Consider the following 27,359-nt stretch of genomic DNA (forward strand, 5'->3'; position numbering starts at 1 on the left):
TACCTTGCTTCCAAGAGTATTTATTCACTTCTAATTAGTTGCAGCTGTACATCAATTCATACCATCGTATCAACTAATAAGAGCAATTATTGAATGCATTGGGTTCATGTGGGCCAACTACACTACAACCGTTAGACCATACAAGGTCCTACATAGGACCCACCAAAACAAATAGTCGTGACGCATTAGGGTCATATGAACCCTCCAACAGATTACTATGCCCATAATAACAATCACTGCATTGCTCCAATGCCCACAGACGAAGGGTTTGGAGACCGATATGCAGTGAGGTAAAAGAATGGAGATTGTGAATGAATCTGAACTTTAGCAACGCATAGAACGTGCTTGTAACCAAGTGTTTATTCATGTAAATTGTGACATGAGTGCGAGCTTCCATTGAAAAGAGTCAAGATGGTCCGAGGAAAGATGTATTCCGACCCTGAAAAAGTAGAGTTTGAAGTCGACATTTCCTATGAATCTGCATCAGGTCACAATGAGTTGTCTTTCTTCTATCACTTTGCAGTCTCTCCGCATCTGGTAATATATAGGCATTCGATCACTCTCTTCCGAGGTAAGAACCCGCATACTGACCATCTCTCCTTTGAGATCTGCTCCACTGTAGATACAAAGCTTTGTTGACAAGTTTCCCGTATTAGCTTCTAACTCGAGCAAAACCAAGAGCAGTTGTATGACTAGTATGTTACTAGCGTTGGAGTACTACAAGGAAAAAGGGCATCTCCTTGTGAAGGCGCGGTACTTTGAGCATTTAAGAGCAACCCGGAGTCTGGAACAGCTTTTATCCCTACACAATAAGTGGCATGCCTGCTCGGGGAATACCTGCAGAAAGATAGACTAGTATCCAGTGAATCATAGCAGAAAGTGATGATATTTGTGCAAACAATTAGGTGAAGCTAGAGAAAAAGTAACATTACCTGGCTTTCTAAGAGGCTTTCTCATCGGCATCTGTACGGGCTGCTCTACTTCCTTAATGTCGACCACTACTGCATCGGAGGTTAGAAATGTTTTTGCCACAGATGCTGAATCAAGCTATCCTGAGGAATAACCTTCTGGACTTCGGCATAAACTACAAGGAAATCACGCCCCTTCCACAGGAGAATGACGCACGCACCCACTTCGGACTAGGTGGATTCGGATGGCGATGCACGAACGCAGCAAAACCAAAGAGAAAGATCCATTTGTTTTTTAAATTCCTTACCAGAAAGCGCATCAACACGAACCGTCGATCGGGCTTTGATGTCGAGCCTCGGACCGCGCAAGGACTCGACTGGCCAGTCCGTGCAAGGACTCGACCAACGAATCCGTCACGCGCAAGGACGGAGTTTATGCCGAAACCGGCGACAATGATTTCTCCGGACGCATTAGGGTCATATGAACCCTCCAACAGATTAATACTATGCCCATAATAACAATCACTGCATTGCTCCAATGCCCACAGATGAAGGGTTTGGAGACCGATATGCAGTGAGGTAAAAGAATGGAGATTGTGAATGAATCTGAACTTTAGCAACGCATAGAACGTGCTTGTACCCAAGTGTTTATTCATGTAAATTGTGACATGAGTGCGAGCTTCCATTGAAAAGAGTCAAGATGGTCCGAGGAAAGATGTATTCCGACCCTGAAAAAGTAGAGTTTGAAGTCGACATTTCCTATGAATCTGCATCAGGTCACAATGAGTTGTCTTTCTTCTATCACTTTGCAGTCTCTCCGCATCTGGTAATATATAGGCATTCGATCACTCTCTTCCGAGGTAAGAACCCGCATACTGACCATCTCTCCTTTGAGATCTGCTCCACTGTAGATACAAAGCTTTGTTGACAAGTTTCCCGTATTAGCTTCTAACTCGAGCAAAACCAAGAGCAGTTGTATGACTAGTATGTTACTAGCGTTGAAGTACCACAAGGAAAAAGGGCATCTCCTTGTGAAGGTGCGGTACTTTGAGCATTTACGAGCAACCCGGAGTCTGGAACAGCTTTTATCCCTACACAATAAGTGGCATGCCTGCTCGGGGAATACCTGCAGAAAGATAGACTAGTATCCAGTGAATCATAGCAGAAAGTGATGATATTTGTGCAAACAATTAGGTGAAGCTAGAGAAAAAGTAACATTACCTGGCTTTCTAAGAGGCTTTCTCATCGGCATCTGTACGGGCTGCTCTACTTCCTTAATGTCGACCACTACTGCATCGGAGGTTAGAAATGTTTTTGCCACAGATGCTGCATGCTCCAAAGAACATCTTACCACCTGTGTATCATTTACACTTTGAATCATAAGCCTTTTCAATCCTACGCAAAATAAACTAGATGCTTATTACATGTGTATATTAGGAGATAGATTACAATGCCGGAGGGCACGTGCATGAGCTATATCTAGCTGCGGGGGAATATGTTCATTTAAAGAAGGAAAACTTTTTCCAACCCTTTGCTTCAGGATTGTCTACAAACACTTCTTCTGAGTTCAATATCAATAGTATTAAATCAATCTCAAGAGTGTCTTGATACTCGGCAGATTGAAGAATTAACTTTTCTGGTAGTCAGCCAATTGTATTCAACATTTAACACCTCAAGCTACTACAAAATAACCTCCTACATATTGCTTGCTGATCTGCCTTGCTTAAAACTGGCGAGATTATGCTTTGCACACAAGTTACATCTATAAGATTAAGTACCTTCGTTGGATCCATTATTCCAGCCGCCAGTAAATCCTCATAGCAGTCCCTTGCGGCATTATATCCGTAGTCCATGACGTTACTCGATAGGACCTGCAAAATGCAGACCGTGTGGAGAATTGTGTTTTGCTTTTGACCTCTACATCGAGCAAAATCAGTTGACAAAGCACTAGAAATCATGATGTGCTATTAATATACTTGTAACAAAATGATGAATCTCTGAGAAAGTACCTTCTCCACTACCACACTTCCATTGACACCAGCATTTTTGGCTATCTGCCTTGCAGGGTAGCTTAGAGCTTTCTTGAAAATCTCTGCTCCTATCTGCATTGAAGGTTTTAGGCAAAACAATTTAAAATGCTTAGCTTGAATAATTGTAAGGAAAAAAAATCTGGAAAGAAGAAGGAACTTATTTTAATTGGATAGTGAACATAATCGTTCATTTCGTTTTGAGCGACTTGTTCTCTTGACTATACTCTTCTGAACAGTAAGTAATAAAGAACATGTGTAGGTGTAGAGCATCAATATGATCTTTATAGGACATTTACTGACCGAAAATCGTCTTAAAGCATCACGTTATCCTTTCATACAAATTCAGGTATTCAATTTAATATCTAAGAAACAAAGTTACCTTCTGCTCTTCATTATCTAGACATTCTTTGATGCAATCAATCTTTGTAGACAGTCTCAGAAGACAACAGCCACCACCAACTACCACACCTTCCTCAATTGCTGCCTGCAATACGCTAATTTACTGGCTGTGACATTGGTACTAGAAAACTGAAGTTGGTCAGAGATCTAAGGATATGATTATATACCTTTGTTGCATTCAAGGCATCTTCAATTCTCAGCTGTTTATCCTTCAACTCCACTTGCGTTTGAGCTCCCACCTTTATTTTAACCAGTATAATTCGTCAGTTTGAATGGAAGTCCGTGGTCTCAGAATTTATATTAAACCAAGAAGCCGAAAAGGAGATATACTCAAATTACTTGAAGAATAGCAATTCCTCCCGATAACCTTGCTATTCTTTCATTCAGTATCTTCTTTTGAAAATTTTCGTCAGTGTTCTGCCAAAGAAAAAAAAGGTAACGCATTAGGCGTCTCAGAGGAGCCATTATTAGGAGTTAGGACCGTGTCAGAGGTGATAAGTCACTAGAAGATGCATGAATTTGGGCTGTTATCATCTTGCAATATTTCGCCCGAATTCCACCTTTCAATACTTAGTCTGAGCTGAATGCTGAGTTTTATTTCGCATATAATAAATTTTTACCCTGGATTTTTTCAATGATTTTCTCTGTGTTGAGGTAAAAAATATGCGAAGACGAAAAAGTCATCAGCACAATATTCTTGTTAGGACGGAGAAGCACCTTGACAAGGCCTCTGATTTGAGAAACTCTCTCCTCGACAGCTTTTCTTGTGCTTCCGTCTGTAACTATCAATGTTGAATTTTTGGTTATCACAACCTTAGAAGCTGTTCCCAGTACTTCCTTCGTGGCTTTTTCCAGCGTCAACCCCATATCGTCTCTGATGACAGTGCCTATAAGACGAGTAAAGGGAACATTCAAAAGTGAAAGAATTAGTCTGAGCTCTGAAGTGCAAACACGTGATGAGACTGAACATTTAAGTACGATGCGGGATATGGTACCTCCTGTTAATATGGCAATATCATCTAAGCAATGGCTCTTGCGTTCACCAAATGCAGGAGCCTTGATAGCTGCTACCTTCAGCACGCCTCTGAGCTTGTTCCTTATTAGAGGAGCCAGAGCTTCCTGCTCAATGCCTTCCGCGACTACGATGATTGGATACTTCTCCTTGACAGCACTATCCATAATTTTAAACATGTCCTTCGGGTGTGTGATTTTCTTGTCGACCAAAAGTAACTGTAAAGAAATTCCGTACCATGTTATCATATAACCAAATAACACATTGCCGTAAAATTATAGATTTCTACCTTGCAATTGTGAAATTCCACCGTCATCTTCTTTCGATCGTTCACGAAGTAAGAAGACAGATATCCACGGTCAAATTGCATGCCTTCGACGATCTGTAGGCTGCTTTCAGCACACTTCCCTTTCTCTATTGTGACAACACCTCTCCGACCCACTTGCCGAAGAGCATCGGATATCATGCTTCCCACCGCATGATCATTCCCCGCACTAACTGCAGCAACATTTACGAGTTCATCATCCTCGACCTGTATGGTGAACATTTCTGTACTTTATGAGAAGCAAGCACCAAGATTATGCAAACTCTTCCGCCAGTAATGCAAGATTTATCATCACTCTCTGCTCAAAGCTTTCGCTGTATGTCATCATTTACCATATCACTTTTGCTAACTCTGAGAGGTAACTTTGAGAAGAAGAAGAAGAAAAATTTATTACTTCCCTGGACATCTTCTTCAGCTCAGTAACAAGGGCCTTTGCAGTCTTTCCAATCCCACGAGCAACTTGAACAGGATTCACGCCAGCTGCAACAACCTTTGCAAGTTTAAAGTTAAAACGAAGAAGTTGGCACAACGCAATGAGAATTCGCACAAGTCCCCATTTGTGAGGCTTGATCAAGTAAAAAGTTCACTAAAAGATTTAAAATGAAAGGAGAAAAGCGTGGGCTATCCAAAGAGAGTTGGCCATTGAGGAAAGGAATGTTTCTCTCCCAGCAAAAGGGAGTCAATGGGCTATCCAAAAGAACGGATGAAACATACCTTTACACCCTCGGAGATCAGGCCATGAGCAAGAACCACGGAGGTAGTGGACCCATCACCAGCAAGATCATTTGTTCTTGCGCCTGCTTGCCTCACCAATTTCACCCCGACATTCTCCAGAGGATCCTCCAACTCTATCTACATTCTCATATCACATAAGGGATAATACTATAAACATCCAAACTCAATTAAAGCTTCTACAAATCGCGTGATCCATCACCCAACGAACCCCACCACGAGTGAAGCTAAATTTATCAAAGTCGTGCCATGAAAACACGACTCTGATCAATTAATATTATAACATTTGTCAAGTAACTGCTAAGTAATCCCTTTAAGCACTGCCACGCCGGTGACTTTTCTTGCACAGTTATCCTCCATTAGAAGAAGCAAAATTATTTCCCTTGATTTATTTGAAGGCACCAATAAGCACACGGGATCGAACCAATCCAAACGTGTAATCGAATTAGGACGACATCATCCCCCGAGTCGACAATTGCCAAAACAAAACAGGATTCAAAGCGCACACATGAGGAAGACAAGCAACGGCTAGGACAAGGCAACACCTCTTTGAGAACAGTCTCGCCATCATTGACAATCTTGGGAGGCCCATACTTGTTCTGCAAGACCACATTCCGTCCTTTCGGTCCCAACGTCACACCCACCAGCTCTGCCACCAAGTTCACACCAGCCTGCACCAAAAGAGGGGAAGAACAGAAAGAACTTCAAAGCTAATCACATATTGTGGGTCAGACAAGGTAAAAAGAGGAGGAGAAAGGAAATGGGTTTTTTTTTTCATTTTGGGTTGTACTGAATGAATTTTGAGAGTGGAGTCCGACCAGGAGTTTCTTGGTGGCTGAACCATCGTGGTTGAAGTAGAGCTCTTTGGCGACGGCTCTGGGAGTCAACGCTGGGCTTGTGTACGAAGATTGTAGTCTGAGAGGAGACCGGGTACTGAAGGAGAGTGCAGAGATTGGTGTCGGGGAACACGCCATGTTCTTGATTCAGTTCCAGGTTGGTGCAAAAAGATCAAAGGAGCAGCTTGCGATTGCTCATCAGACTAGACTCTCTCACACCAGGATAAGATGGTTGGGCAGAGAGAGAGAGAGAGACGGAGAGAGATTTTTGAAGGCAAAAATATCCAACTAATTTTGGCGGTATTCCAACGATATGGTTGAGGCCCATCTTTCGTTTGCTGAATCTAAGCAGGCCCCAAAATTCCGTCTGTGGGTTTCAATTAATCTGAAATGTTCGAAAAAATTGAAATATCAACGCGAAAAATCGTCACTCGTATATAATTTTATGTATAACTTCTAGGAATGTAAATAAGATAATTTCTATCCAATTTTGAAGGTAGAATTCAGAAGCAACTAATAAGTACAGGTGAAGAGGTAAAGGAAATTTCTTTGGAAACCAAAGCAATGTGAGAATTTTAGGCGATGGATGGAGGAGAGTACCACTCACCATGCAAGTAGTACAGGAAGATCTTTCGCTGTAAAAATAGTTGCAGAGTCCATTTACAGGCCTAGTCTGAGCTACATGGGGATTTGCAACATTTAACCCTTTTTTTTTTTCTATGATCACAAAGGAATTCCCGCCGTTTTTGCTTGCGTCGATTGCGGCGAGTAAATTCTTCACGGGGCGCCGTGAGGGCCCCATCCCTTGTACCGAGTAAGTCCGAATTGAGCACATCCGGAAGGATTCAAACTCGGCACCTGGAAGTGGTGTCGAAGCGGCACTAACATACACACGATCAATTCACGGGGCAAGTTGAAGCAGGTGGGGGATTGAAACCGTCACCTCCGAGATCTCAAGATGAGATCAAATTAATGCTTGCATCAGAAGAAACTAGTTTCTGCCGGGCGAGCGATCGGCTAACTTCGTCTTCTGACCCAAACATGCGCACAAGCCTGGGGCCTTTTTCATAACCCTATCAATCAACCGTGGAGAATTGAAAGGTCAACATTTAATGGCATTACATTTGTTTGGTAACTTTAGTTAGCATTGATTTTAAAGATTTGATTAAGTAAAAATTTTACTTGATGGAGGTAAGCAAGGGAGTGGTTTCTTAATTCATTATCACAATTAATGGCAGTTACTTGCCAAACATATGTTACTAAAATATACCAACAATTATCATTGTTGTGTGTTATGTACGAAAATAATGATACCCGGGTATTGTATTTCAATTAGTACAAAAAACTTGAACTTTTTATGTTTGTTTTCAGCACTTCGTATCATCAGCACTCAATATTCAGTTCTTAAATTTTCAGCACTTATTTTTCCATTTTATGAAACTGAATGGGCTTATGAAAATTATATTAGCGGTATATATTATCCCTCCCCTTTGGATGTAATGTGTATTCATGACGAATCATCACATGAGTGTTGCATATATGCTTAATTAAATTTGGTTCGTTGAAAATGATGGGTCACCAGATTTGATGGTCCAAATCCATTCTCGTAGATATGCCAGGTTCTCCGAACAATTTCTTGTACTCATGAGTTTAATTCCTTTGCTTTTCCTCCTCATCTTGTCTATGAGAAAAAAGAAACGAAATTGCCCGGTCAAAAGTAAAAAAGAGTCATGAGCCTCGCTTAAAACTACCCTCAACTAGTTGAAGACCATCCGTTCATAAAAAAACTTAGTTAAACATAGTCCGAGGAAAGGACCCGAGCAGGTCTTTAAAGGCTCCATCTTGGTTATCGTTTGGACTGCAAGATCTCGAGATGTAAAACTTTTAGAGAATATTTCTTATCCCTAGGAAAGACAAAGATACGGGAGAACCGCCCGCCTGGGTAGTGTCGCTGGAGCGGGCGCTCTTCCTCTAGCAAAAGGTTGAGCGTTCGAATACCGGGAGCCGCATGCGGGTGAGCTTAGGTGGCACGTGTGTGGTGGTAAGCACGTGTCGCCCTGGGTTTACATGGCATTGTTGGCCGTGCGGGGGTTCCCTCTGGGTTACCAAAAAAAAAAAAAAGTACGGAAGAAAATTGGGGTGCCGGGTGTGCGGACATCAATACATTAAAATAAAGAATGCATTCGTGGAACCTGTCCCACAAGATGGGGACATGATTACAAAATTGCTCGGCCAAAAGTTAAAAAAGAGTAACTCAAACCGCCCTTGACTAGTTGAAGACCATCCGTTCATGGAAAAACTTAATTAGTTAAACATAGTCCGAGGAAATGCTCTTATCCAATTCGAAAACCAGAATCACAGCGTCTGAACAGAAACGTGAACATGGAGCACGCTGCTCTATATCTCACTCATGCTGTGCAAAGAGAGGAGATCCGACGGCGAGGAGCATTTCGGACGTCACGTGCACGGGGCACGTGCTTTTATGTAGCTGCACAGTCCAACAGCCTTGCATGAAGGAGAGGAAACATTGGAGAACGGTGCTCTCAGTTGATGTCGCTGAAGAGTTGATGCTCTCAACAATGAAAGAAAAATGTACTTTGACCTTAGCGTTGGTCCTGCCCGATGTTTTGACTTTGGGGGGTGTTGCACTGCATGAAATTCAATGCTCCTTCATGTAGTCCGATGAATAAACTATCCGGCGAGAATCATCCCCACCAAGTTATTTTTTTTCATTTTATGAGGGTTTCTAGCTACAAACTCTGAAGTACATAACTCCAAGCTCTCTAAGATGTGTCCGTTCTCTCGGTTCAAGCAGAGATGGCGAAAAGCTCGAGTGTTCTCACCATTCTTAATGCCCTCCTGATCCTGTTATCATTATCAGCAACATTAGCAGAAGCTGCGTTTGTTTTCACGAGTTATGATGGGCAAGAGTCCGTACCAAGCTTGCCTGCATCTCAGTTTCAGCTCAAACCAGCAACTGTAAGTGAATACCGGGACTTTTCTTGCCCCAGAAAACTAGACTTGTGATTGTTTCTCTTTGACTGTTTCTGAATTTTTTTGTTCTTTTCTTGCAGGAGGAGGAATGGGATGGGAGTATTAACGAGGAAGCGTGCAGTGTGGCAGAAAGTGAAGAGTGCTTGATGAGAAGAGCTTTAGCTGATGATCACTTGGACTATATCTACACTCAAGACATCAAAAGCTGACTTTCTCTCCGTCCCTTTTTCTTTTCTTCCAAGCTTGGATCCTTTCTCGTCGTTCTTGTTTTCGAGAATCCGTGATATAGAACCTGCAGAGAAGTTGATGAATGGCTTTGTTTTCCTGCTGTATTTATATCTTTCCTCTGATCTTCATCCATACATGTCCAGAGATGCAATCTATCCTTCCCAATGGAGCTGAGACCTCAACCTATCGCCAGTGCCTTAAGCTCAGATTTCTTTGACTCTACTTGTGGTTACAAGAAAATTTTTGAACAGAAATCCACCACAAACCCTCTTAGTCGTTGAAGAGAAAAAACACAATCAAGAAAGGCAATTTTTCCTTCGCGTGCCAAATGGATTTATAACCAATTCATGCAAGAGAGAGGGGTCACGATATAGATCTTCGGCCAAAATCTGTTGATGTGTTATATCCCTCATATGTTTTTGGGAAGTATGTAATGAGAGTTTGTCTTACGAATATGAAGCTATACAGGAATGCAATTCGCATACAAGCCCAAGTACAAAAGGTTTTTGCAACAATCTACCCAAAAATTCATGACTTTTTCATATTTGATGAGTTTGAATATGCACAAAAAGTGTTCGTACATTTAAGGATTACCCATGTCAAACTCATTAGGAGTTCACAAAAATGTTTGCACTAATGTTATATGTGTAACTTTTACATGAACGGAAAAATCAAATCAAACAAGTTGGAATAACATTGTTATTCGGAGGTCTAAGTAGGTTCCAATGACCCTTTGAAAAGACAAAGTACACCGCACAAGCATGGACACAAGTTTTCTCTCATTCGAGCCGAGTTTGAGCAGACCCTACCACCATAGCTCCTATTAAGCTTGGATAGAGATGTCAAACGGCCCGGGCACGACATAAACTTCGTGTCGGTAGGGTTGTGCCGACCCGGCATGACCGGCCTTGTGCCGGGCCAATTTTTGCAAAATTTTTCGACCATATTGGCTACCGATCAAGACGAATTGTGCGGCCCAAGCAGGGCACGGTCCATCATACATCGGGCTAGGCCCGAGCACAGCATGCTCCACAATTGGGCTGAGACGGCACGACCCAATGCAATGTCTAGTATGCGCCGGCCACGGGCCGGTCCTTTTTGACCTTCAGCTCAGACCGACCTGGCCCATAAAAGCTCCATCTTTATTGAGAAAGTCTTTCCATTTCCCGTTTGTTGGAGCCGAAGCCAGGGCAAAATTTTTTTTTTCCTCTTTCGGCATGATTTAAAATATTAAGAGAACTTTATATAATAATATATGTGTAAACATTTGCATTTTGTGAAAGTTCTAAACTTTAAAAAGAAAAAAAATCAAGGCGCGCGCGCGCTGCAAAATTCGATTAATTAGAAGGTAAGGATAGAAGTCAGTTTAGACAAATCTATAAATATCGAAGCACTTGATGGGCGGCTTCAGCATTGCCTCTAAAAAACACCAGCAAAATCGCTTGTCGCCCTATCCGTTCGAGATCAGAACATCACTTCCAGTCTCTCTGTCTCTCTCACGCCGCCCATGCACGGTACTAAGGGCCGTTTCCGCACCCTTCATCTTCAACCTCCAGAGCCTTCCACCGGCACTTCGGACGTATTCCGTCTCGTCGCTCTTTGATGGGTCCCCCTCCAACGTTGTCCCAGGCAGCCGCCTTCCCTCCGCGGACTTTGACTCTCCGTTACCTCTCTGTCCCGTCTCTCTCGCTCCCGCACTCACTGTCCAACTCCTTACCACTTCTCTGCACAGCTTCATTCGGCTCTCATCGCCCCACTCTTCACATCCATCAGATGCAGAATGCAGAGGTGGGTCTTCTTGCTCGTTCAATCCGTTTTGTAATTCGAGTGTCAATATGGACGGAGTGCTTCCGCGGGATCTTTCCATTCTCTTGGTCTTTGATTTGTGAGAAAGTCAGTAACATTACAGTTTCTAGTCGTTAGGTAGTAGCATGAGAAGCATTGTAGAATGAGGGTGCCGATTCAATGCTCTACGACGCTCGCACATTATGTTATCGTGGGATAATGTGTTGGCCAATGCCTGTCATAAATTAAGTTGGGGCATAGCTCGGTTGTTGTTGTTGTTGTTGCTGTAATTCTTATGGATTGTGTGGTTTTACTCTGCTACTTCACCGTTCCTTCAGGTTGCCAAGGCGGTGAGATTCGACGGTCCTATTATTGATGTCGATGCATTATCTGCTATCAAGGACTGTGAGTTGGTGGTGGAGAATTGCATTACGCGAACTCTGCCCCCTGCATTGACCCTCGAACGCGGCCTCCAGAGTATAAAAGAAGCTGTTGAGGAGCTAAAGTTGGATCCTCCTCCTTCTCCTAGCGGAGTTTTCAGATTCTCGGTATGGCCATATTAGATGCCTGGACTTGGGGTTGCGATCGATTTTGTTTTAAGGGTTAAGGCATATAAGAATTCTCGACATTGATTGGAAAAGTACCCTTATGCTAAATGGAGAGAAAAACTGTTAGTGGAAAATTGGAGAGTTCTGAGTACATTTTATCAAGAGAAGAAAACTATGACGGGAAATATGAATTTGCAGGTTATGGTACCCCCTGGTGCAAAAGCTCTATATTGGTTTTGCGTTCAACCTGAGTCATCCAAGGTCTTTCCTCTGTTTTTTATGTCCAAAGAGGAAGAGCCAACCTATAAAACATTGTACTTGAATGAGACCAGGGGAGCTTTTGGAATTGGGGCAGCTGCTTATTTCAGGTGCTCTTCTTCGGGACCGACAGGAGAATCCACTCAGATCAAAAGGTTGGTTTGATACCTTTCCATCTGTAACCTTTTCCTTTAGAATGCTAGTTTGATCGCATTTTCTGTTAGCAGATTAGACTCTGACTTCTGACAATGCTAATAAACTGGAATAAGCTCGTTTTATCGGTATCAGATAGCTCGTCCCACTTATGGCATACAAAATCAGTTTTTTTGTTTCAAAGAATATCATGGAGGTCAATGTCTATGTAGTACATGGATTTTACTAATGGTCATCAAACTGTATTCCCAATTCAATAGCTATATTTGCAGCATCCAAAGAAAGACTGTCAAAAGTCAGTGCCAGTTCTACCTGGGGCCTTTAGTATACCCACCAAGTTCGGTCTAAGGAGATTTGGCCATGTGAGTATTTTGTCATAAAAAAGGGTGGAAGTTAGACAAGTTTAGAAATTTCTTTAGGTTGAACGACTGAGGAGAGGTTGCTTCCATTATCAATTGCTATGTAGTTTCCCATGTTCTGTCTTATGAAGCCGGTTGAGAAGTTGTGTAGTTCGTGTATATCCTTTTAACTGTAGTTTCCATTGGCTAGCCACTTTCTCTGCGGTGAGTATGCTTTCCTTTCCTTCGTAGTCAAGGCTTCTCAATTATCTGGATTCCTTTTTCATGGGAACTGAAAATCTTCGTGCCAAATAACTGGAACGAAACTGAATCTTTGAAGTTAGTTTAAGCTTTAGATCGTGCCCCTTGAATAGCCTAGAGCTTTTATGCGAAGGGGATTGAGACCAACTCTTGTTCATGGATTTCAGCGTTCTATTTTCCTTTCATTAGTATGGTCATTTTCTATTTAATAATTTCCTTTACCGGTAAAATCAATCTTTTAGCAGTTTGTCTGGTTTGTTACTCTATTACGATCATGGTCTTTGCTCTTAATGTAAAGAATGATTGCATATTTCATCTGCAGATATTTATTGAATGATTCGGCACTGATAAAGGCTTATGGTTTTCTGGATGTTAATTTCAACTCAGAGTTGTCTTCTATGGAACATGAAGCAGGCTCATTTTACTTTTTCATTCCTCAGGTAATTTTGCTCCCATACAGGTCTTTGAAGTTCCGATGCGTAATTTTTCCTACTTTTCTTTCTTTTGCCACTATAGTGCGTTCTTGTCCTTGACAAAACTAAAAGCATTGCACTATACGTGAGAGAAGCATGAAATCCTTCATTAATTATAACAGACTATCTTGACAGATCGAGCTGGATGAATGTGAGGATGTTTCTATTTTGTCAGCGACACTGGCCTGGAGTGGGCCTTCCTCCTGTCCGTTTGAGGAGGCTCTCGTTTCTTTCGAGTCATCTTCACACCAGGTAATCTGTGATTGTTGTGCTGGTTCTACTGAGGACCGTAATATCCAAATGTCAGGTCTTGGCATTGTGGGATCTGAGAATTATACTTATTTGTGGGGGGTCATGAAAACAACATTTAGGTTACAATTTTGGCTTGTTTTTGGTGCTTGTTGATTTAATAGAGGGGCTGGCGCAGCAGAACAGCAGGGCATAGCGGCTCTTTAACACTTGTCAATGACAATTTCATGTTTTGGTTGGATGTATCCTCTGTGCGTTATTGCACAACTTCTCATTCAAATTTTATGCCGGACAAAATTTTTATTTCATTTTATTAACTAGGTACCACTTGCTCCTGTAATTAATTGCCCATGGAAGAAAAGGGTCTTAATGAATACTTAAGAGATCTTTGATTGATTGACTGTCCTCCACAGACCGCCCTATGGTGATCCTCACTATATCGAGTAGTACCGTGCAACATGCACGTCTTATGTCATGTCTGTACTCTTTATTGTTCTGTCCCTGTTCACACGTTGTTTTCTTTCTATCAGGTGATCTCATATATTCAGAATACCGGAGAGAAATTCCCTGTAGCTCGTATTCAATCTACTCTTGGAAAGCTCGATGTGGCGGAGAATACTTTAATCTTGATGGTAAAAGGCCACTCTTCTTCCTAGTTACGTACATATGTTTCTAGACTAAGTCAAACTAGATGAAGGATTTCAATTACATACAATGCAAGACTAAGTTGCATGATTGGAATGTGAATTTAATTGAAATACAATAGAACTCACCTTCATCTAGTGTGCAAGTCATGTACCTGCATCGTATCATGTCTTCAGAAGATACACATATATGAGCCATTCATAACCTTAATAATGAGATATGTTCTCCTGACCTCCTTTTACAAATTCAGCCCAATTATCACTTAGTTTGTCCTGTGTAGGCCCACAGAGTCGTGACATCACCAGATGCAATCAATGTTTTATCTGACCCAATGGATCTGGTATTTCCTTCTTTGTGGTAGTTATTCATTTTTGACAATTGCCTCGTCATATTGACCGTTTTATGTTTGTAGATGAGTTGAACGTTATATGAACTCAATTCTTCTTTCTGTCAATGTTATTGCAGGAAGAGGCTTCATCTTCCTCTCAATTTATTGTCAGGCTTTCACCGAAGATTACTTTATCGAGTAATATGGTATGCTGCCTTTCTCCCCGCAATTTATGATCCGTGGAATTTCTAATTTTGCAGTGAGACTTCGTAGTTCTCTAGTTTAAGCACAGGTGGACAGGAGACTGTGGCATACTTAAGTTGAGAGGAAGGAAAGTAGAACTGCCCTAGGTGTCATGGTCACGAAGCTTGTTAAGTGTGAAGAAACAATAAGAGTCTTTATTGTGATAAGGTCTTTTCCTTTGATGTGAAACCACACTCTTAACTGATTGAAGCTGATTCGATGCATATGCTTTGACTCTTGTGGTACCTTGTGCTTTTAATGGAATACAAGCTCTGTAGTGGATTTGGTTTGTTAAAGGTGCTATAAATGTGATTCAACTTTGATTTAGCATATAATGTTTGAAGTCTGGTAATTGTGGGATTTGGTTGGCTACTCCATCAGCACAGATGAAAGAAAAAATATAGCAAACCTCGGTTGTGAACATTTTCAATGTATGTCTCTTTCTGTTGCCAGCTGTCACAAGCAACTGAAAGAAGTTACTCAGTGCGGGATCTTACCAACATTAATGCAGTTTGGGCTTCACTTATCATTGAGGAATGCTTCCGACTTGGCTTGACGGTGAGGCATATATTACCTGATTAGCTTTTATCTTAAAAGCTTGCCTGATTGTTCTTCATTACAGTACTTTTGTATAGCTCCGGGATCGAGATCATCTCCACTTGCTATTGCTGCAGCGAGTCATCCTTTGGCTACATGTATTGCTTGCTTTGACGAGCGTTCACTGGCATTTCATGCTATTGGTTATGCAAGAGGATCTCGGAGACCAGCCGTTGTAATAACGACATCAGGCACTGCAGTCTCAAATCTTCTTCCTGCTGTGAGTTCTATTAAATAGCCAAAAATTTGTAGATTTGAAATGCCTATAAATTTTGGTCATTTGGAGTATGTTAGATTAGGTGCAAGATCAATTCGTCTGAACTTCCAGGAAAATAATGTTCGTAGCACGATTTCAATTCTTAGCACTTAAAAAAGAAAGGTTTTCTTTTTCCCTCTGAATTAACTAGGTTGTATTGTAGTCAACCTCGGTTTTCTCCAGTGTTCTGGGATTTGCATAGATGCTACCTTTGAACACCATCTGCTCAGAAAGTTTGATTATTGATGCTGTTCAGTTGTAATTAATGTTCTCAGTTGTCTATCTTGACACAGGTTGTTGAGGCGAGCCAAGATTTTATGCCTCTTCTATTACTCACTGCAGACCGTCCTCCAGAGCTGCAGGATGTTGGAGCAAACCAATCAATGGATCAGGTATAATTTAATCCCTCACTGGATTACCTACTTGATTGGCAATACTTGATGTACTTGTCAACATCAAATTATACTGTGCATCCTCTTTAATCACACCTAAATTTCTATACTAGGTAAACCATTTTGGTTCTTTTGTGAGGTACTTCTTCAGTCTTCCTGTACCAAGTGATCATATTCCTGCACGAATGGTACTTACAACACTTGATTCTGCTGTGCATTGGGCGACCTCTGCGCCGGGTGGCCCCGTTCATCTTAACTGTCCTTTTCGGGAACCTCTGGATGGAAGACCAGAAATGTGGATGCGTAGCTGTTTGAATGGGTTAGATTTTTGGATGGCCAACACTGAACCATTTACTAAGTATATCCAAGTGCAACATTACCACTCAAACACTGATGCTACACGTCAAATGGAAGAAATTTTGAAGTCAATTCAAGCTTCGGACAGAGGGCTTCTATTACTTGGTGCAATCCACTCAGAGGATGATATATGGGCAGTTCTTCTCTTGGCTAAGCACCTTTGTTGGCCTGTTGTAGCCGACATATTATCTGGTTTAAGGTTAAGAAGGCTTTCATCTGCGGAGAACATTTTGTTTCTAGATCATCTTGATCATGCTCTCATCTCAAATTCCTTCCAAAATTGGATGCAGGTTGATGTGGTAATTCAGGTAGGCATGGTTTGTTGTTATGGCTAGATGTATATGTTCTCACTATTATTTGGTAGACAATCGCCGGATATATAGTGCTTGGTATAACACACTTACAAAGTACTAGATACATCAAATGGTACTGTGCAATACTCTTGCTGTACTCACATATGGCTAATCTGTATACTCCTTTTTGAAGAATTCTCTCTCTTCTGCGGATACTCTCTGTTGGAATAGTGGTAAAGATAAAAGTTTTTCTATAAAGTCTTCTTACAGTTTGCTAGAAAAGAAAATAGATGGAGGCAGAGTCATTTCCTCGGAAAGCTACTCGGAAAGTGAGTACCGACCAGGCTTGGGGAAGAACTTGGGAACGTATCCTCATCTTATTTTTAAATGTTGATTAGGAAGCATTCTTTAAATGCTGATTCCATGTTTATCTTTGCCTTACTTTCTATTTATTTACAGATTGGAAGTAAAATTACAAGCAAAAGAGTTGCTCAAATGCTAGAGAATTCCCCCCCGCGTTTGTATATCATGGTTGATGAGCATCCATGTCGCCATGACCCATCACACATGATGACGCACAGGATCCAGAGTTCCATCATTGGATTTGTTGATGTCCTTCTTAGAGGTCACTTTTTGTACAAAAGCAGTACATGGAGTGACTATCTACAAGCTCTGAATAATATGGTAAAGGATTTATTTTGATGGTGCTCCACTTGTTTTGATCGTCTGGAAATTCTTAGTCTTATCTACTGCTTAATGTTGGTTTAATTCAAAAAAAAGAAAAGAAAGAAATTCTTTAACATAAAAGTTATCTGTTACTGGACAAAAGCTATCATCCATCAAGCTAGCAGCTGGGAAAATAAAACTGCAACAGTTTAATGTCTAGTAAAACTGATCGTACAACTTATTTTAATTATATCACCTTATTTTGTCAATAATCTTTGGATTTTTTTAATTATACTTTCTACACCAAATAGTTTTCTACAGCCCAGTACACTGTCCACATTTAATGAAGTGCGCTTTTGCCTTTTAATTAATATTCATCTCCTTGCCTGCCTTTCCCCCCCATTCCACAGGTTGCACGGGAGTTATCTTTTCAAATTGATGCTGAACACTCTTTAACTGAACCTCAAGTTGCTTGTGTGATTTCCAAAACACTCTCACCTGCGAAAGCTCTATTTGTTGGAAACAGCATGGTAATTCGGGATATGGACATGTATGGACAGAGTCGGACAAATTTTACTGACAATGTCACTTCAATGTTGCTCAATTCAAGACTACAGTATCAGCTGATACGGATAGCTGGAAATAGAGGAGCTAGCGGCATTGATGGTTTACTTAGCACAGCCGTTGGCTTTGCTCTTGGTAGCAACAAACAAGTAAGTAATGAGGAACTTTTTGGCCATTGTCATTAAACTGCTTTGCATGGAAAATCCTTTTGCCTAGTTTTCTAAAAGCCATTGTGGAACCTCCCATGGAGCTCTGAGAGCAATTTTCACCATTGGCTGAATAGTTAGCTGCTCAAAAGCGAAAGTCCTCTAGATTAAGTGACTGGAGTATTCCTCAATAGGGAGTGAGGTGTGGAACTCATGCTCCAGCACTCAATGTTATGCACAGAGAAGATGCATCTGTCCCCCAATGCAGGTCATTAGACTCCATTGACAGTTTTAGCAGTCAATTATGCTATTCATACATTTATTATCTGAAACCATGCTTCCTAGATTAGGTTTTGCAAGCCAACTGTTCAAAAGTTGTCATTAGAGTTTTCTCCTGAATAATTAGTTGAAGATTAGCTTCACTTGTTTTTTTTTTGGTAAGGAGGATTAGCTTCACTTGTTCATCTATGTTTTGTCACATATGTATTAGTTATGTTGTACTTTGAGCAGCTAGCCAGTATTCTCTCTCTCTCTCTCTCTCTCTCTCTCTCTCTCTCTCTCTGTTTTATGATTTCAGGCTTGTCGTGTTTGGGTTTTCATTTTTTCAAAATGTCAAGGGTGCCAATATTATGTAATGAGTTTGATCCATTCAGTTGGTGTTTATGATGTTGTTACTGGTTTTCATCTACCTGATATGTTTGGTTGATTTTTTTGCATCTGTGAATTCTTTAGGTAGTTTGTCTAATCGGTGATGTTTCTTTCCTTCATGATACAAATGGCTTGGCAATTTTGAGCCAAAGGTAACAGCTTTCTCTTAGTTATGAAATGTTTGGTCATCTTCTTGCAATTGGGTTAGTCTGTAAATTTGTTAGTTCTGTCTGTATTTCCCTCACATCCTGCAATGTGTTAGTGTTTTCCTCCCTTGTATTACTGGTCCTCTAGTCACCGAATTTGCTATATTCTGATTTTTTATGATGAAGGACATCAAGAAAACCAATGACAATTATTGCCATAAACAATCATGGTGGTGCAATTTTCAGTCTCCTTCCTATTGCAAATAATACTGATCCTCAAGTGCTGGACAAGTATTTCTACACTTCCCATAACATCTCAATTAGGGAACTGTGCCTTGCTCATGGGTAATTGCTCAACCTTCCAAGTGGGGTGCATCAAATATGTTTTCTAGTATGAATTAATTATGATTTATAACTTTGGCTCTTCTCTGGCGCTTTTACATTCATCATTTCTGAGTTTTATTGATAATGTTGTCATTGAAACTGCTGTTTTGATTATGGGTTGTGATTTTCCTACAAATTCCTTCCAGGTGTACTAAAATAAATTTGCTAATGAAAAAGTAAAGTTTGCAAAGTTGTACTGCCAAGTAGAATGTCAAACCCAGTAACTAGTATGATCCAAAAAATAAAGATGTTTCCTCTCTTCTTTTTATAATCTAGTGGGCTTGAAGAGTTTGGCCCTGAAAAAACAAAAGGGCATGAAGAAAGAGAGACTAAAAGAATGACACGTGCCACACAAAGCCTGAAAAAGGTAAAACCATGTTTGCTCAGAATAACTCGACATTAGCAGTAAGTTTGTGAATTGATTGTTTGAATGAGTGAATAATGGTACATACAATTTGGCAGAAACAGAGGAACATTTTGTTTTCAGCAGAGTTTTGAATCACCAAAATGCTGCTCTTAGTTATTTAGTCTGAAGCTCCTCTTAACTTTACAAAAATCAATGCAACAATTGTTTTTACTCGCTGGAGAATTTACCTATTTTACCAAATTGCGGAATAGAAAAAAAGGGGTTTTTGGGTGACATTAACTAGTTTTTTAAATCATATTCTGCTGAAAGCAATTCTCTGCTATAAAACAGTCACGAACTACTCTGTTGCCTTCTTAGATGCGCTTCGAACGATAAAATTTGAGAACACTGACAATGCTGACTTAAGTGCTTTTTAAAAGATAGGTGATTTGGTTACTAGTATCAAAAACCCTGAAAAGGATCATCACGCTTGAATGCATGCAACAATGCCTGTGATGATTACTTTGGATATCCAGCAGAGTATTAAGTGCATTTTGTCTTGGGCAAATAGACAAGAGAAAACAATCCCTATTACTCGGATGAACTCAAAAATGATTTTGCATCATGGAAAGATAACGTGTATGTGGGATTTTTCATACTTTGCATAACAAATAAGATAATTAACAAACATTTTCCAGCAAAAATGAGCCAGAGCCAAGGTTGTATATGAAATACCCCTACTTGGGAAACCATTCCAAATTCCACGCAGGACATTATTGCAAACTACTTTCTTTCACTGTTCGTAGCAGTTATAATGGGTTTTGTCATTGCTTCTTTCAACTAAAGAAAACTTATGCAGCGTGAAGCATGTCCTGGTGCACACGAAGAAAGAATTTCAAGATGCTCTAAACAAATCTGACAATGAAAGAATGGATTGTGTCATTGAAGTCCAAAGCTACATTGAAGCAAATGCAGTTACTCACAGGTTATTAGATTCTTTGCTGTGAGATTTGTATCCTTCATTACTTAGACCTCCTATTTGCCTTTACTGATGTATCTTATACTTTTTCAGTTCTTTGAGAACTTTTGCTTCACAAGCAGCAAATGATGCTTTACGTATCCTGATGAAGGTTTCTGCACCAGGCTCTGTTACACTTTCACCTCAGTTCCTGGTTTGTGAAATTCTCAGGGTGGAATTCTCCATGTACAGGTCAGGCTTCACTTTGAGTCCCTATTATGAGATTAATTCTGCTGACTAAGGGACTTTAGAGGCCTTTGGAAATGCAATTGCATTTCCCCAAAGTGCTCCAAAAAAATTGCCAAACGCCATTTGCATTTGGCTAAGGGACTTTAGAGCCCCAATACTCATTTCAAATGCTGAACCAAACGGGGCCTAAGAAGGCTCTATATGCTGTCACTGTTTAAAACTTCTTAATGGCAGAATTCCGCTGGTGGCGCCACCCACTTCAGCTGATCCTGATTGCGATTGTGCAACTTTATACAGAGAGGGCTTTCTGTTGCATTTGTATCTTGAAGATGGTATTGTTGGGCTTGGCGAGGTGAGTTTTACCGACCTATCAGTGTATCCAAATTCATTCTTCTCCATAGAAATAGCAGGTTAATAATGCAGATTCACCTGATATCCACCCAACTGGGATTATATTACCCTGATTTGCCTTCTGGAAAGCTTAAGTATGTCAACTCATCTGCAAAATGTTGCAGGAAGGTGGGTGGATGCTCAGTGAGGCATTCCTGTGGCTATTATCTGTATTTTCTTGGGATTTTCATACAAAATCAATACCAAACGGGTTATTCCTTCGATCATCATCAGTTATCCTGATGAAAACACAAAAAAATCAACATCTTGTGAAACAAGTACATGTGCACCCTTACATAGCATCCACTGATGTTGATTCTTGGACTTAACTGTTTAGGGTAGAACTATTGACGTCAAAAAGTAAATTGGTTTGTTGTCTTGGCAGATTGCACCTCTTGAAATTCATGAAGAAAACCTGCAAGATGTAGAAGAGCAGCTTCGGTTTCTTATCCATGTGATGAAAGGAGCTAAGATTAATTATATGCTTCCTACACTTAAAGGGTCATTTTCTTCTTGGATAAAGAGCGAATTGGGAATTATGGTAGGTGTAGTGGTTCCATTCAGTATCGGTATGTCTAGGGCCTAGGCTAATAATGCATAAGAAGGGAGAGGCGAATTAGTTTGAATATATAGAAGTGAAATTCCCTAATTTTGAACATTTTGACATCATTAATCTTGACATTTTCGTACAGCCATGTTCGATCTTTCCAAGTGTCAGATGTGGTCTGGAAATGGCTATCCTCAATGCCATTGCAGGAAAACAAGATTCTAATTTGTCAAGCGTACTTAGTTGCCATACAAATAGAGATGTAGTATCTGAGAAGTCACAGGGTGTCAAGATATGTGCTTTACTTGATCCACATGGGACTCCTGAAGAGGTGGCTCAAGTTGCTAGTATGCTTGTTCAGGAGGGATTTACAGCAATAAAGTTGAAAGTAAGTTGAATTCATCAAAAGCATTATTTGTTTTGCGCATTGTGGAATTTGGTTGATCCGTCTTTCGACGGTTGCATTTTATAGTTATTGCAAAAATAGTCCAAATGAATTTGACATTCCTTTTTTAGCTTCCAAAGTAACTCTCATCAACAAGCGCCATTCAGATCGTGGTTTTTGGCAAGAACTTATTGAATCTATCGTTTGGGCTCATAATAAATCAAAAGTTGTCGACCAGGGGGTCTTACAGATCCAACTAAGACATTGGAATCTTCTTTTGTGATCATACTTCTGTCTTGGATAGTAGCCCACTCCTTCACTTAACTCATTAGCTGATGCATTTTTACGCGGGCTTGGTGCCACTAGACCGGCCTTATGGCTATATACAAAGGTAGCGCTACGAATAGATTGATCTCGATCAATTCTTGGTAGTCTCTCTTTCACAGCCTTAAATTCCTGAAGGAATAAAACAAGGTGTAAGACTGGATTCCCTACTCCGTCTTTACGATTTATGTCATTTTCGATTGATGTATTTTCTAGAAGAAAGTCTTTTTTATAGCCATACAGGGGCCTCGTCACAAGCTGGAATTGAACCAAGGACAGGAGAATCATTTCAATCTCCACGAATTCCCTTTGTTCTGATCGTGACTTTTATTTACCTGGTTCGCCACATGGAAAATGTTTAGACCGGAGTTGATCTTGATTTTGATCAACTCTAGCTCTCTTCCAATAGAGAAAGAGGCCGCTGATAACCATGAATAAAGACAAGAAAGGGTTTATAGCTTGAGTCAAGCCATTATTGTCGATGAAGATAGATCATACCCCCTGAATAGTCAATTGTTGCATTTCCCTGCGATATACATATAAGGCAGCCATACAGTCCTAGCTCCATTACGTTGTCATCCTATTATAAAGCATCAGACTGTCACCTATTAGCTTTTTGATGACTGCATTGTTCTGATCTTCTATTAGAACTTTGCTGTAGTGGCACACCATTAATGTGTTGGTGTTTACAATATTTTTTCACACACAGGTAGCACGCCAGGCAGATCCTATTCAAGATGCTATAATAATACAGGAAGTGAGAAAGAAAGTCGGCTACAAGATTCAACTCCGTGCAGATGCCAATAGGAAGTGGACTTACGAAGAAGCAATCCGATTTTCCTCTTCTGTTAAAAACTGTGATTTGCAGTATATTGAGGTAATGATGCCAGTGAAATCGTCACTTTAATGGTGGCCACATAGGCTTCTTTTAGATGGGCACAAGCAAGTGCTTTCGAATAGAGTTGAATGGTAGAAATGTTGGACAACACTAGAGATAAAACTGCAGAGACCCTTTTTAATGAGTGTGCAGCAAACTCTATTACAAGTCTTTTCTCAATCAATTTTGGATCAGCATCTTCACTGACAAATTACTGAAGGTGGTTTTTTTGCCCCCATCTGGTCCTTCTCGTCCATGTAGGAACCTGTCCAGGATGAACATGATATTATAAAGTTCTGCGAAGAGAGTGGACTATCTGTTGCACTGGACGAGACTATTGATAACTGTGGACACAACCCTCTCAAAATGCTTGCGGATTATGTTCACCCAGGAATAATTGCTGTTGTAAGTGTTTGTTAGGCTGGAAGCCCTTTTATTTGCTCAAGTATTCTTCTAGTACTTAACTATGGTGGGGAAGCTCAGAAAAAAATAAATATTATGCAGCCCTTTTGGAAGATTTCATGTTTATTTTATGCACATTCTCACAGGTCCTTAAACCAAGTGTGCTTGGTGGATTTGAAACCTCAGCTACGGTTGCTTGGTGGGCTCAGCATCTGGAGAAGATGGCTGTCGTGAGCTCTACCTTCGAAAGTGGTGTGGGTTTATCAGCACACATTTTGTTTTCCCATTATATCGATCTGCATCAGGCACAGTTATTCAAAACGAGGAACCATAAAGTTGATCCACCCATAGCACATGGTCTTGGGACTTACCAGTGGCTCAAAGATGATGTGACAACTGATCCTCTGAAGATTTCTCATCATCCAAATAGTGAGTGCGTAGAAGCAAATATCGCTGATGCTAGTAGACTGCTTCAAAATTTTCAGGTCAATGACAAGGTTATAGTTAGAAAATCTACTGATGAGGAAGTCCGTAGATACAACTTGATGGTGAACTTGAAGGGCGAATCGTATTCAATCAATGCGATCGAAGTTGGGCAAGAAACCGTAAGTGAAAATCCTCGAAATATTTCTTAGTGACAACTGGGTGTCCTCATGATGATAATTGTTTCACTGCGCGAGCACATAGTCTTTCTTCTGATTGTTGTCTTGTCTGTAATTATCACACTAGTTTGTTCTATATATGTTCCTTGTGTGCTTGATATTGTCAATCATGTTCAGAAAACCATCTCATAGGTGAGATACTTGGTATCAAGAAGTATCTCATCGATGATTTCACCACAAATGCTGGTGCATATTCGTGGCGCTCAGGTGCATATGATTTTCTCAGTGTTTGAAGATCATCCTCCGTAATAATTTGAGAAAGACTGGTAATATCTTAAAATTATTAAACTTGCAGTACAACATGAAAGATGAAACTATTGAACAATAATCTGGTGCTAGCTTAGATCTCTTGCGTAAGTGAAAATAAATTTATCTTATTTCTACTTCTGTTTCTGTCTGTCATTTGATACCAAATCTTAGCGAAATGGCTCAAGTGTGATGGGAAAAAAAATTGATCTCTAGCTATTGGCACTCTTAATAAGATATGTAGCTTCCGTTCTAGGCAGCCTCATTATTTATTAATCCAATGTTAATGTGCCAAATGCTGCAGCAGGACAATGTACTTGTGTTCCTTCACGGTTTTCTAGGAACTTGCGAAGAATGGATACCAATAATGAAGGCCATTTCAGGATCAGCTAGATGCATTTCTATCAACCTTCCTGGCCACGGGAATTCAGTTGGCCAATCACATGCGACTGAGGAAGCAGCTGAGAAACCAAGACTGCCTATTGAGAAAATTGCAGATGTGTTATGCAACTCACTAGGACAGATAACTTCTAAGAAGATCATTCTTATCGGATATTCAATGGGAGCAAGGATATCATTGTATATGACTTTGAAATTTACCAACAAGGTAGGTTCCGCACGATCAAAATGCCGATTTATTATTTGATGAATGCATGATGCATCTGATTAACATAGCTAACTAAGGAGAATGTTTGTTATTAAGATTAAAGGAGCTGCTATAATATCTGGAAGCCCTGGGTTGAAAAATGCCAGTGCGAGAAAAGTTCGCCGTGCTAAAGATGATAACAGAGCACAGATTCTCGTTACATATGGCTTACCGGTCTTTCTCGATTCTTGGTATGAAGGAGAGCTGTGGAAGAGGTATTCTGGATCCCATGTGTTTGTAGTCAACTCAGGATTCATGCTTGTTTAGCTTAAAGTATTGCTGCACTTGAATCAACGTTCACTTAGGTATGTGTTCTACTTGACAGCTTAAGGAGCCATCCGCATTTTCAGAAGATAGTTTCGAGCCGCTTACAGCACAGTGATGTACATGGTCTTGCGAAAGCTCTATCTGATTTGAGCATTGGGAGGCAACCGTGAGTTTATTCCAATTTTTTCATGGTCAAACCTAATAGAACAATCTTAGCTCATTGCTGTTTTCGTTTATAAACGGAATTGACTGATTAATAAGCCCGGCATTTGCAAAGTTGATGTTTTGGCACCTGATTTTCTGCTCTCTCTCTCTCTCTCTCTCTCTCTCTCTCTCTCTCTCTCTCTCTCTCTCTCTCTCTCTCTCTGTTTAGGTCACTGTGGGAAGACTTGAAGCACTGCGAGACTCCCCTTTTGCTTGTTGTGGGGGAAAGCGATGCAAAGTTCAAGGCAATTGCTCGAAAAATGTTTGATGAAATTGGCCACAATAGAGAAGTCAGGGATGGCTCACCGGATTCTAGCTGCAAGATCGTTGAAGTTCCTGGGAGCGGCCATGCCGCTCATTTGGAGAACCCTCTTGCTGTAGCTCGGGCATTGAGAAAGTTCTTGACAAGAGTAAATAAAGAGTTCATAGACTAAAAACAGCAAAGTCAACAATTAGACTTCTCCCTTTCTTTCGGTTCCTTGCCTTGTGTAAGTTACTGCTATAATTATTTTGCCTGGAGGATCTGCTTTTGCTTCGGAAAGGTTGCTCTCTTCCATCAAATAAATCTAATTTATGTTCTCCTCCCCATTTTTGTGTCTATTCTTTTGGCAAAAGAATGAACTAAAACGTGTTTCCATGAACATCTCTTCAGAAGCAGTCAGATCTTGACAGTAACACATGATGTTATGCTTTTAATATTGGTAACTAGTTGATCCCTTGGGCTGAAGTCATGAGCCTTGCAAGAGTTGCTCAGAATTGATCAAAAACAGGAATAAAGAACCGATATTACAGGAGAAGATTGCATGTATCGTCACAATATTGGTAATTAGTGCGTGTATATTGATGTATATTCCTAGGCAAGTAACTTATATGTGAATTTATTTTCTTTTTGCACTTGGGACTATTTATAACATGTCACTGATCATGAAAAAAAACTGGCTAGCGATGCAAATACTACAGACAGTATCAGCTTTCACCTTTCATTCTCCTCTATATTCCCGGTGAACTCAATCAAAGTCCAGAAGCTTCTGCCACCTGACTCATAGGAAAGTTCACAGGTCCTAAGCTCGCCGCCGCCATTGACCAAGCCAAAGCTCCTACTGCTGCCGTGGCAGCCAAGCAAGCGAGCCTCCGGCACTGCATGGCGGCTTTGGGCCACTTCTTGCGCAATGACATGGTCATTGCGGCCCCCGCGAATGCGAAGTTGAGAGCCAGAAGGTAGGCGTGGAAGCACGCGGGTCTCTTTGAGAATACCACTCTTGGAACCGGGTCTCTTTGTTTTCCGGTCTTTTCTTTCCCTCTCAGCACCTCATCCTCATGGATTGTTACATCTTATAATGTTATACAATGGATGCCTCTTTTGACCGTTGTCCACCTTAGTGTTTTTTCCAAATTAGCTTCTATTCAGACATATTCGGGTTCTTGATGGGGATACACACAACAATTCTCTACTTTATTTTCGATTTAAGTGAAAGTTGGTGATTTTTTATTAGACAAAAAAAAAAGTTCGGCCCAAAATTGTCACTCAAGGTAAAGTTAGTGCTTTTTCGTTGGAATTAGGCCAATAAATTTGACTGACTTTTGCTTCTTTAGTAGCACGGTCGTTGCATAGTGTTGTCCACTAGAAAAATAATGCGCAACAATTTCCCGACTAGGCACACA

The 27,359-nt window shown here is 40.6% G+C and overlaps 2 protein-coding genes and 1 long non-coding RNA gene across 12 annotated transcripts; 1 reads left to right on the plus strand and 2 right to left on the minus strand.

Annotated features, from left to right (window-relative positions):
* Positions 1–420: 420 nt before the first annotated feature.
* On the minus strand, positions 421–1,044 carry LOC130137429 (uncharacterized). Its single transcript, XR_008815872.1, has 2 exons — positions 933–1,044; positions 421–837 (listed from the first exon to the last, which is right to left on the minus strand). It is a non-coding gene; the product is annotated as an uncharacterized LOC130137429 (long non-coding RNA).
* A 573-nt stretch (positions 1,045–1,617) lies between these two features.
* Positions 1,618–6,506, minus strand: LOC115682458 (chaperonin 60 subunit beta 4, chloroplastic). Its single transcript, XM_056304384.1, has 14 exons — positions 6,225–6,506; positions 5,952–6,077; positions 5,389–5,526; positions 5,069–5,164; positions 4,639–4,881; positions 4,333–4,567; positions 4,055–4,224; positions 3,677–3,754; positions 3,505–3,576; positions 3,318–3,422; positions 2,918–3,010; positions 2,687–2,779; positions 2,130–2,262; positions 1,618–2,034 (listed from the first exon to the last, which is right to left on the minus strand). The coding sequence occupies exons 1-14, from the start codon at positions 6,378–6,380 to the stop codon at positions 2,000–2,002; spliced, it is 1,773 nt and encodes a 590-aa protein (XP_056160359.1). The 5' UTR covers positions 6,381–6,506; the 3' UTR covers positions 1,618–1,999.
* Positions 6,507–10,903: 4,397 nt separating this feature from the next.
* On the plus strand, positions 10,904–26,935 carry LOC115663020 (protein PHYLLO, chloroplastic). 10 transcript variants are annotated; one of them, XM_056308452.1, is made up of 29 exons: positions 10,904–11,252; positions 11,588–11,797; positions 11,996–12,210; positions 13,130–13,247; positions 13,416–13,532; positions 14,060–14,161; positions 14,455–14,531; positions 14,640–14,700; positions 15,199–15,303; positions 15,368–15,562; positions 15,892–15,990; positions 16,104–16,655; positions 17,100–17,324; positions 17,717–18,019; positions 18,749–18,816; positions 18,997–19,155; positions 20,400–20,525; positions 20,613–20,750; positions 20,982–21,099; positions 21,523–21,678; positions 21,830–22,072; positions 23,103–23,270; positions 23,532–23,675; positions 23,819–24,277; positions 24,885–25,187; positions 25,284–25,441; positions 25,552–25,659; positions 25,867–26,141; positions 26,756–26,935. In XM_056308452.1, the coding sequence occupies exons 1-28, from the start codon at positions 11,067–11,069 to the stop codon at positions 26,129–26,131; spliced, it is 5,178 nt and encodes a 1,725-aa protein (XP_056164427.1). In that variant the 5' UTR covers positions 10,904–11,066; the 3' UTR covers positions 26,132–26,141; positions 26,756–26,935. The 10 variants fall into 10 exon arrangements, with proteins under 10 accessions (XP_056164427.1, XP_056164426.1, XP_056164428.1 ...); XM_056308451.1 differs by lacking the exon at positions 26,756–26,935 and having other exon boundaries at positions 17,717–18,023; positions 18,753–18,816; positions 25,867–26,334; XM_056308453.1 differs by lacking the exon at positions 26,756–26,935 and having other exon boundaries at positions 24,888–25,187; positions 25,867–26,334.
* The last annotated feature ends 424 nt before the right edge of the window (positions 26,936–27,359 follow it).

This window comes from Syzygium oleosum, unplaced genomic scaffold (genome assembly GCF_021117445.2).
Source record: "Syzygium oleosum isolate NSW1041296 unplaced genomic scaffold, Sole_v2.1 Sole_v2.02, whole genome shotgun sequence".
Lineage (NCBI taxonomy): Eukaryota > Viridiplantae > Streptophyta > Magnoliopsida > Myrtales > Myrtaceae > Syzygium > Syzygium oleosum.